This window comes from Silene latifolia, chromosome 5 (genome assembly GCF_048544455.1).
Source record: "Silene latifolia isolate original U9 population chromosome 5, ASM4854445v1, whole genome shotgun sequence".
Lineage (NCBI taxonomy): Eukaryota > Viridiplantae > Streptophyta > Magnoliopsida > Caryophyllales > Caryophyllaceae > Silene > Silene latifolia.
Genome location: NC_133530.1, coordinates 61082154 through 61093442, shown reverse-complemented (window position 1 = coordinate 61093442; position 11289 = coordinate 61082154). Strand labels below are relative to the sequence as shown.

Here is an 11289-nt window from a genome sequence, read left to right as displayed (position 1 = left end):
CTACTTACATATAATAGAGAAGTGAGAAGAACATTAACGTGTTGAGGAAGTATCATGAATCCCCATTTAGAGCATCTCCAACAATGAGGATTACACTGCGCTAAAAACTGAGGAAGAGAAAAAATGGGGTTCCAATGGTGAGGATATATCCTCATGTTAGTGAGGATGAAAGCATGCAGCGAGAAACCGGAAACAAACGCTGCGTGTGAACAAGTGTGATGATGTCCTTTTCATGCCTTTTTCAATTTTTTATTCTCAAAAAACACACTGCTTGCATTTACACAAATACCCACACTTACACAACTAATTAATTTTACACCTATTTCATATTTTTGGCAATATTTAATATGTAATTATTTTTTCTAAAAAAAACAATTACACCATAATTCCTATTTTTTTTTCTTTACAAATAGGTAGTAATATTTACATATATTCACATACTTTTCTTTCTCTACCTTCTTTGATTTTCATTACTCTATTAGATATCGTTTTTTTAGTAGACATTTAAAATTCGTAATTTGTAGGATAAATTGAATAACATTAATAAAAACGATTACATTGATAACTAACAACTGATAACGCATAAATAAAACTGACGAAAAAATAAAGCTAATACGTAAATAAAACTGACGAAAAAATGTGTGGGCATGTTAAAGTAAGAAAGATAATTAATGAAAGAGAGTGTTGAGGAATAAGTGTAAATTATTGTTGGAGTGTAAAATTGAAAAGTTGAGGATTAATGAGGTGGATGAGTAAGAAGTGATAAGAGAGAGTGAGATGAGGAAGAGAAATGGGCATGGTTGGAGATGGTCTTACTAGGTAGCATCCCAATTTTCCTTGATTATTCAATAGAAACAACACAAATAGTTACACAAGGCAACACAAATAGTTACACAAGGCAATGTTACATAAATTAAGTTCAACTCATATCCATTTAATATAGTTCAATTCAAATCAATTAAATTCAGTTCAATTAGACAATTTTCCGATCAAAAGTAGAGGGTCATAGTCCCTAGTCCCTATACCAGTACACCCTACCGCTAGAGCATCAACAATTGACTGCAGACTGGAAGGGGAAGGCGAGACTCAGGAAACCTGACGTATATAACTAAGCTTGTATTGCGATTAGCGATCGTCACCTGGATTTAACAACCATTCTCTCTCTCTCTCTCTCTCTCTCTCTCTTCCCCCAAATTCCAAAAAGAAAGAAACACCACCGAAACCCTAACATAATCGATCACCAACTTTATCAATATTGAACACCACCATAATCGATCGCGTGTAATACCATCTCAATTTCAGGTATTTCCTTCATTTCTCTCTTATTACTATTTCAATTTTAATATATCATCTGTGCTAGATTTAATTTGATGTTATATGCACAAAATTTCACCTTTCCAATCCAATTTGTATGATCCAAGTTTATTTTTCAAGTTGGTTCAGGATTGCTTTGTGATTGTTCTTCAATTGATAATTAACTTTACTTTTTATGTGTCGTTCCGACGCAGTAAATATGTCGTTCCGACGCAGTTATAAAACTCAAGGAGGAGCACTTTGCGACTACGGTCACCCCGTTGCTCAAGGGAATCAAGACAACATATACTACTTCCAGAATCATGATTATAGCGGATATAGACATTATGCCTGCGATGCCCCGAAAAATGCTAGAAATCAGGCATACAAACACGATTACTCGAGCTTTTCGAATCACAATGCCTCCCCTTCCTCTAAAAGGCGCAAGTTCTCTGAGAATGCTTGGGGAAATGAAGGAGGATTTTATTGGCAACCCCGTGAAAGTGATTTTGCAGCCTTCAATTTTGTAAACGGGGATAATACCTCTGTTTCGGCTATTGCAGTTCCTAGTACAAGCAAACGCGATCGTTCGTTTTTGGATGATGATGATTTTGAAGCCCTTATGTCCAAAGAGGAGATTGAAAGACTGTCACCATCAAGAAAAGATGGGATAGATGTATTACAGGAGACCCGCTTGAGATACTCTTACTGTGCCTTTATTCAGAACCTCGGCATGCGCTTAGATGTGTAAGTTTCACCTTGTTCTATAATTGTTTTGATCTCTTAATACTCCTTTGAATATTATTCGAATCGATAGAACCAGGGCACATTAGGATTAACGTTTCACGGTGTTATTTGATCTTTTAAGTTTATTTCGGTTTTCAAAATCATTTTAATCTTTATTCTTTATTTAAATTCTAAGTTTTTATAAAAGAAATCCGGACTTCGATTTTAAAACCTATAAGTTTACTTGGCTTTCGTATTATGTTTCACTCCCCTTTTGTTTTTCACTTTTTCTTTTCTTTTTTTTTTTTCGCATTTCTGAGGCATGCGTTCACCCATGGACGGTTCTAAGGGATGATTCATGCCAGCCGACCCCAAATCATTTTGGGATTAAGGCTCTGATGTTGTGGTTGTTGTTGTTATTTGATCTTTTAATTTGAGAATCTCGTAATTTGTAAAGCTTACCTCTTTTTTGTGGTGGGTGCAGGCCTCAAACAACAATTGGTACTGCCATGGTGTTATGCCACCGCTTTTTCATCCGACGCTCCCATGCCTGTCATGATAGATTTGTGAGTTCTTTTTAGCTCCCTTTAATCTTCAGTTTGATGGAATTTCGAGTATCAAATGACCTATATTACTCTGACTCTGATACTTCATTTTCATTGCATGTCAGTCATGTTTCTCATGATAAGACACTTTGATACATCATTTTAGGCTAAAAATATGAAACTTCACACAAATTAGCAATGCTTGACATTCTGACGCCGTGTTGTGTCCTACACTTGCAGCTTGTTTGCAGTAACGCGGCAGATGACTGCATACTCATAGCAGCTTAAATATAAAACCAACCATTACCAAACTATGCAACTACAATGAAAAAATTTTCCCCCATAAACTGCTCCACTATTTATGAAATATGTTTCCTTCTTCACTCCCCAGATTCTATTGGCTGATACCCCCTGTTGCTGGTGGTTTACTTTTGTCCTAGCTGCTTTCACTTTTTGGTGCTGTAATAGATTCACTAATATTGTTTCTTGCAGTTGATTGCTGCTGCTGCACTCTTTCTTGCTGCAAAATCTGAAGAAACAACCCGGCCTTTGAACGATGTAGTGAAGGCATCCTGTGAAATTCTTCACAAGCAAGATCTTAGCGTTTTGTCATATATGCTCCCTATTGTAAGTATCTTCAATTTTTTTTTTCTGCCTTCATGTTAATTTTCAAATTATTCGATGTGATTTTTTAGGAAGTCGTTTACTTGTGTCTTCCCATTGGCATCTGTGTTTTATTTCACGACTACTTCAGATATGATACCTTTTTTTTTTACCTTTCTACCAATTGTTTTAATCGTTATTTGATGATCAAACTCTCCCATGTAGGATTGGTTTGAGCAGTATCGAGAAAGGATAACAGAAGCTGAGCAGCTGATACTAACTACTCTAAACTTTGAGCTCAATGTACACCATCCATATGATCCTTTGACTTCCATCATTAACAAGTTAGGTCTTTCACAAACAGTTGTGGTGAATCTGGCATTAAGCTTGGTCAATGAGGGGTAAGTTCATGATCTTACAAGTTACAAACTTCCAACACTTATTTGCCGTTTCTTTTGGATCTTGGGTTTTCTCTTAGGATGTTCATGATACACTGAAATGGTTAGAAGAGACACTTCTCTTGCTGTGGAATGTGCTTACCATTTTGACCTTTTACATGCAATCTTGGAGTTCACAAGTTTAATTACTGGCAGAGTCTTTTGGTTTAAGATAGTTGATCGGATGTGTCATCAAACTGCAGTTCATTTCTGATCGGCAGCAACTCCAAGAACGTTTGAAGATGCGATTTGTTTTCGTGCTATTTCTTTTTGACTTAGTATCACTGGAAGAGCCTTCAATCTTGTTCCTGTTTCATGAGCAACCATCATGTTTTTTATGCACGAAGTATTGAACTATTGATTGTTTGGCCATGGCCAATAATTGCAGGGTATGCACAAGATTAGATGCTCGTCTTATGATATACTTAGCTGGCGGAATGATAAGCTGTCATGATTCATGAAGTTGTGTTTTACATCTGAAGTTGACCTGCCGATGTGTTATGGATTGCTTGACCAGATTGTATCTGTCAAGCTGATCTTTGGCTATAACATATAGACTTGACTACATTTTGAACCATTCTTACTGGTGTAGTGGTGTCTGACTTTAAATGACAGCAAAATGGGAGGGAGGACAAAAGATGATGTAGAACAAGTTAGAAACTTTTCTGGCTGCCCTGTCCTGAAAAGGCAAAAGCCTAGGACGGCTGGATTCATATGTGAATTTCGTTCGGCAGATATTGATGTAAGATTTCTAGATATATTGAGAGGATACTGGTGGGGATAGAAGTCATAGATATGTAACTTTGAAAACAAATGGGGACTTCTATTTTCCTCTTTCCCACGTGGCCCTTATATTTTGATTACGTTGAACATTTCTTGTCCTCCCAGACTTCTTAAGTGTGTTGAGATAGTCAAAGACTGCCTTTGGATAACAGAGGCCAGTTTGAATGATGATAAACTCCGGCATAGGTCTTTTGATAAATCTCCATTTTTGATTAATGAGTTCTCTGGAGCCACTTGATCCAGAGGCATTGGTAAGCTTGAGCAATCCGACATTGTGCTGTATTATTCTAAACTTTTTATGAATAATGATAAAATCCAGCATAGGCACTGTCTTGATGAGGTTAAATTTTTGATTAACGAGTTCTCTGGAGCCACTAGATCCAGAGACATTGGTAAGCATGAGGAAACTGACGCTTATGCTGTATTGCTTGTGTCCATACTTTTTCTGAAATTTTTTGGACTTGCAAGTTATGCGGGATTGAGGGAAGTTTGAACCCCACTTTATCCTCGCTGAAGTCGAGTATTTTTAATTAAAGTGATTTCAGGGCTATATTAAGTTATTGACGTATCAGAACAATATTTTTGAGACCTGGCAAGTTTTTTCATAAGAAAGGAAAGAAGTAATGAAAAAGAATAGCTCACATTAAGCTCTAAGACTAAGTAATCAGATTTTAATTGTCAGGTAAAAACTAAGGTTTTATATTCTCTTTTAAATTCGGTAAGAGTGCGGACATTTTATTATTCTTGCTTGAGTCTTGCAAAATTTCCAAAAATGGCCAGATCTCAGTTTTTTGTGATTTTTTTCTTGGCAACTCTGTGTAATGACTTGTTTGATGTCCTCAATTAGTCAGCATTTTTAATTTTAATGTTTCTTTCCTAGCGAGTACTTACATTTAGTAATTGGCCAGGTCGAGCCTGTTTATGGGTGGAAAACTTTTTGGTTTTCTTATTTTGGACTCGTGATCTGTGTTTTAGGGTTTTATCTATATTTTTCTGAACACTTTTGCCAATTCTATATTTTTTTGTGTCATATGTTATGTTTTATTCACATTTATTTATATATTTCTTTTGACCGCCTTTTTTAAGTCTTGTTTCCTTTTTAATGTACTATCTTTTGTATCTAACCGACCCAAAATGATTTTGGAACTAAAACTTTTATCTTGATTTTTCTTCACACTTTTGTCTTTTCTACATCATTTTGTGTCATATCTTTCTATTAACACTTTTATATATATATCTCTTTGGACGCCTTTTTTTAATCTTGTTTCTTTTTAATGTATGATCTTTTCCATTTAGCCAACCCCAAATGATTTTGAAACTAAGACTTTGTTGTTAATGTTGTTGAGGGTCAGAATGTGATTTTGCAAGGATTTTTCTACTTGTCTTTTACTTTCCTTTTTTCATTCTTTTGTGTTGTTTCTCGTTCTGGACGTCTTCAAATTCATTTCTTTGAGCTATAATTGGTATTATATTACCCTAATTCTTCTAAATACTTTGTCTACAGCTTGATCGTTCCTTACACTTTGTCTGCGTCTTCACTTTTTGAGTTGCCTGATATTATATTACCATTATATTACCATAATTCTTCTAAATACTTTTTCTACAGCTTGATCGTTCCTTACACTTTGTCTGCATCTTCACTTTTTGAGTTGCCTGATATGCTACTAAATACACTTTTTCTTAGTCCATTTCTAACTTGTGTGTGATGTTAGTGGGTTTAAAAATTCCTTCTGTAGTGTAGCTTTTATTATATTTCTAGATTTGGTTACTATTTGCACTACTGGAAGATGTATTTCTGAAAGTTAAAAGTTGAGAAAGAAATAGAAAGGAGAAGATGGGAATATCGGAGCTCATATATATAGAATTTGAAAAAAGGATCTTTGCACATCTTTTGTAAATTTGCAAATTGAATTATGGGTTCTTATATTTAAATTGTTTAAAGATGTTATGAATGAAGAATGAGATATTCATTCTCGTTTCCTGTGCATATTTATGATATCTATCATCTTAACTTCGCTTGAGTTGCATATTTACAATGCAAGGTGTCTTAACTTTGCTGGAGTCATGTGTGTCCTTCTATCATCTTTTGAATTGCTGAAAGTTAAAAGTGAGAATAACATGAGTGTCGTAGCTCAAATATATTTTATTTTGCATCACTACTACCATTCTGAAAAACATTAGAGTTGGAAAATGGTCTTTGCACATTTTTTATGAATTTGAAAATAAATTACCATGTTCATATATTGAAATTGTTAGAAGATGTTATGACTGGAGGAGTTATTTATTGACCTTCGCATGCCTATGATATCTGACAACGGTGTACGACGCAAGGTGATGCCTTAACGTCGTTTGAGTGCTATGATCTTTTGTTCTGATAATATGCGATGACAACATGCCTTTTTTTTTGTTCCTGTTATTTACATATATTTCTATTGAAGTTCTGATGAGAGCATAATGTACCAGATTAGGTATTTATTGTCTTACTGCATTTCTTTTGTTTTATGGAATTCCTATATAGTAACTTAAACCACATGCGTCTTCTCCGTGAGCATAACGTTTTGGGTGTTTTTATTTCTTTTCTTTCCTTTTGTGATATCATATGGAGTATATGTATTTCCTGTCCCTTTGCAATCATGGACAGGGCTCTCTAGTAAATTGACGAGCTTAAATCATATGTTTATAATATTACTTTTCTTTGACTTTTCTGTTGGATCAGGAAGCAAAATTTTGTTCATTCTTATATAAGGGCTTCATAGTTCATGTTTTCAGCTGTGTTGCAATCATGTCTTCTGTCACTCTTCCTGCTATGGGGCTGACGTAAATTCATTATTGCATAATTGACTATAATAGACTAAAATAGTTTAAAAATACGTCATCAGCCTGAACCAAATCTTCTTCCTCTATTTTCATCTAAGATCTAACCACTGATTTACTATTCAATAGGCTTTTATTTAGTCTGAGAATAGCATTGATTTATGTGCTGTTTTGCCACCTGTTTATACTTGAAAGATTCCTCATTTGAGTGTACCTCAGTAACTGCTATTATGTTGGTAGGTATCGGTGTAGCTCACTTAACTATCCTTGTATTTAGTATATTCACCCTTTTCTTTCCATACAACAACATTACCCCTATGCCTTAAGAGCTCTTGCAGTCTCGCATAAGGTTGGGGTGTGGAAGATGTACACAACCTTACCCTATATTAAAACAGTCTCTTTTCCGAATGTCCCAGAATGATAATTGCGCCCAGCAATGAATCATTCCGCTGCTGCTCCACAACCATTTGACTAGGCATCATGTCCCAAAATCAGAATAGGGAGTATTTGGCTTTATTGGAAATGAGAACACCTTTAAAAGATATTATTACTACAGTGACTATTGGCTTGGACAATACCCAAGTATTAAAGAGGTTGTGGATGGTTGCTGTGTTTTCATTTTTTTTTTTAAAATGTTGAGGCATTTGGAATCATTAATTCTCCTCAACTAAATCTGTGGATGAGCTTGCTGAAGCTGTTATATTAGCCGTGCTTTGGCATCTTAATATTTTGAATAAGCTGGAATACGTGTACACTGGAGCAAAGCATGGAAAGTTTGTTTGCCCTGTAAGGTTGTGAGATGTTATTGTAGTTTCATACTCTTTATCGGCAGTCCAGCAGAAGAGTTCAACTAGGTTGCTGCTTTGCTTTGGTAAGGAAATGTCTTGGTCTGTTATTTCTTGTAACCCTGCTGAAAAAGATAGTCATTTGTGTGTAATGCATTTGTGTTCATAGCCCACATATAGGGGATGTAATTATCCTAGTACAATGTGTTGAACTTCAGAGGTATTCCCCGCATTTGAGAATTATTTTAGTTTTAGATTCTGTTTATTGTTTCTTTTTATTATTGTCACTCTTCTTTTACCTGTACACCCTTTTTTCTCCCATCATAACCATGTCAGACCTTTTGTTGAATTTCCCTGTCTTAAAATCTTTCTTTGTTGGGCAGGTTTAGGAGTTCCCTTTGGCTTCAATTTAAGCCCAATCAAATTGCTGCAGGTGTAGCATACCTAGCTGCCAAAATGCTGAATATGAACCTTGACTCTTACTTGAGTGTTTGGCGAGAATTTCAGACGCCACCAACTGTTCTTCAGGGTACGTACATTGAACATTTATTTCGTCATTTTATGTGCCCTTTCATCTTTATTTTGGTTCTTGCTAGCTGATGAATGATGCTTTCCCAGAATGACTGGCAATTCCTGCTGTAGGCGGTGTTGGTGCTTATCCTGTTTACCGCCTTTTAAAATTAGAAAGCCACATTGACATTTTTGTGTTTCTATTACTGATTGTGGAGTATAGATATCATCGGAGCATCTTTCTAGTCTTTCTTTGATTGTCATTCAATCTATATCTGGCTTTATATATTCAGTTATTCACGAAGGACTGCAATTACTTGGCTTCCCTTCATATAATACTATATATGCATTATGTATAGTTTGATACCTTGATAATGTCCGTGTACCCTTTAATCCAACTCATCTCTAATTCCAAACCCCCTATTATGTAACCTATTTCCCAATTCCCGAAGTTAAGAAACATAGATTAAAGTCGCGGCGATGGTCCTTTCCATGTCTTCTGATGAATTTTCTTGTATTTCAGTCTATTATGTTAAGTGGGTTTGATGTCGGTTACTCCTAAAATGCATAAAAATACACGCACCCTATACTCATTTTTTTTTTCCACCACTTTCTGATTTGATGGATTTACACTCCTCCGTCCAGGAATAATGAGAGTAATTTTAGGCTGACTCACACTAAGCCTCATGCTTTGCTATATTTCTTTTTAGGTAATTTTATTGACAAATGTGTCCCAAACTCCCAATGAAAACATGATATTTACGAGAAATAATGAGAGTAGTTTTGCCCATCTAACTCATCTTTCAATAGGTCTTGGTATAGACGGGTGGGGCGAACAGACGGGTAAAGACCTCTAATAAAATGGGTAGGGGGAACAAGGTGGGGCACCCCCATGTGCTTCCCACTTTATGGCAAATGGGTATTTTGTGAGGGGAAATGGTATCCGTCTATACGTATAGACGGATAGTGTCCGTCTATAATGAGAATTTGTGCTCATCTTTATTTGATATAAAATGCTGCCACCGGTTGACTCTCCCCTTCAGTTTGTGCCCACTTGCATCTCTCTTAAATTCGACCTCCACCTTACTCTATGATGGAAGGGATTATAATGTTATGACCCCAAGTGGTTTTTTTTTCCATTGCAGAAGTAGCCCGACAGCTGACGGAGCTGTTTTAGGATCGTTATCATGTACATGCTGGTTCTGCTTTATGGCTTTCAACCAAGACGTGTGTTCAGCGTGCTCATTCATGTAGTAAAAGCGGGGCCAAGTATTTTAGTTGAGTTGAAAGCAGACCGTATCATCATTCTCGGAACATGGTTTACTTGTTTACATTTGGTGGACGCTCGCCAGTCGCATTGGATGTTGCTAGTGAATGCAATTTTCTTATGCTTGTTTCAGAAGCGCAGCAGAGAGATCAGAGATGTACTACATTACTATTGTATCAGTATTGCTTACTGCTAAAACCTCATGTATTGGATTTCAAGAGTGGTTTATGTTGTTTTCTGTAAGATTGTTTTTTTTTTTTGGGGAGCTGGATTTGTATTTATTACCAGATGCGTGTTGTTGTATCCTCCATTATGAATATTTGATATAAGACATTCTATTCCAATTGAGTCCATGAGTTAATGATTTCCTTGTTTATGAATTTTTTGAGTTTAAGATGAAAGTCGTTGAAATTCTTTAAGATGTTTAGAAGGGTTAGTCTGAAACTATCTTTTTTTTTTTTTACACAAATTATCTTTGAATACTAGAAAAATTTCTATAATTTGTTTGAGATTTTAGCGATCTGCTAGTTTTAAACCCGTGTAAAAGTGTAGATTTTGGCGAATTTCATATGAATTACACATGATATAAATGCAAAGGATGGAGAATAATAAACTGCTAAATACGTAAATGCCGCTATTAAAAAGAAACATTTTTGTAAAGTAAAATTGCACTCTAAATATATTAACGTGCACATCATTTGTTTAGATTGCATTATTATGAAATATTGTTTATACTTTATAGTATTAATTTAAGTAATGAATGCAAGGACAATCGGATAAATATTAATTTAAGTTACACATGCATTGGAGGCCCCCCATTTTTGTAGAATATCTATTCATTTTAATTTAAGTAATAATAAATAAATATTAATTTAAGTTACACATGCATTGGAGGCCCCCCATTTTTGTAGAATATCTATTCATTTATTGTTAATAAATAAATTATTATATTTGTTTAGAACCTAAGTAAATAAAATTAAAGAAAATTAACCTTGATTCTATATTTAAAAATAGATTTAGACTATAATTTTTTTTCACAATATTTTGTTTAGAATTTATACCATTTTTAGTATTTCCTTCATAGAATTGAAACTTGACAATTTTAAAGGATAAGTGTACAAAAATCATTGTATTCTGAGTACTTCTTTTTAAAACAAAACTCTTAGGCAGAGACAAAAGAATATGTCAATTTTGAAAATTTGTTAGAATATTTAATTATATTCGAGTGGCCTAAGTGTTTCGGGTTTAAATATAAGTTAAGTTCATATTAAATATTACGAGACTTTAATATAAAAGACGATACGTGATGGATCGGTCTCGATTAAATGTAATTAAAGTACGGGAATTATTAATCCCTCCTACCTTACCCTAATATAAGTCGTCTTTCACGAAGAGGTACGATCGGGTTTAATTGTGCGAAAAGGTACCATCCGGTGAGAACAAACACTCGGTGAGAACGGTGAGAACGGCCTTTATAATCAAACTACACGCGCGCCAAACAAGTTGAGACGGGTCACGTGAGAAAA

The 11289-nt window shown here is 35.0% G+C and overlaps 1 protein-coding gene across 3 annotated transcripts; it reads left to right on the top strand.

The window, feature by feature from the left end:
• The first annotated feature begins 966 nt into the window (after window positions 1–966).
• LOC141657458 (cyclin-T1-3-like) lies at window positions 967–10111 on the top strand. 3 transcript variants are annotated; one of them, XR_012548762.1, is made up of 8 exons: window positions 1037–1302; window positions 1509–2040; window positions 2504–2585; window positions 3057–3191; window positions 3393–3568; window positions 3993–8072; window positions 8370–8515; window positions 9642–10111. XR_012548762.1 is itself a non-coding variant. In XM_074464708.1 (7 exons), exons 2-7 carry the CDS (start codon window positions 1514–1516, stop codon window positions 9671–9673), a joined length of 1098 nt encoding a protein of 365 aa, XP_074320809.1. In that variant the 5' UTR covers window positions 967–1302; window positions 1509–1513; the 3' UTR covers window positions 9674–10111. The 3 variants fall into 3 exon arrangements, 1 of the variants encoding a protein (XP_074320809.1); XR_012548763.1 differs by having other exon boundaries at window positions 3808–8072; XM_074464708.1 differs by lacking the exon at window positions 3993–8072 and having other exon boundaries at window positions 967–1302.
• Window positions 10112–11289: the final 1178 nt, after the last annotated feature.

What these genes read in the sequence shown, in the direction of transcription:
- LOC141657458 (XM_074464708.1), top strand. Translation starts at nt 1,514, where the DNA reads ATGTCGTTCCGACGCAGTTATAAAACTCAAGGAGGAGCACTTTGCGAC. An exon ending in CTCGGCATGCGCTTAGATGT is followed by an intron (nt 2,041 to 2,503) that starts GTAAGTTTCACC and finishes TGGTGGGTGCAG; the next exon opens with GCCTCAAACAACAATTGGTA. An exon ending in TTAAGCTTGGTCAATGAGGG is followed by an intron (nt 3,569 to 8,369) that starts GTAAGTTCATGA and finishes TTTGTTGGGCAG; the next exon opens with GTTTAGGAGTTCCCTTTGGC.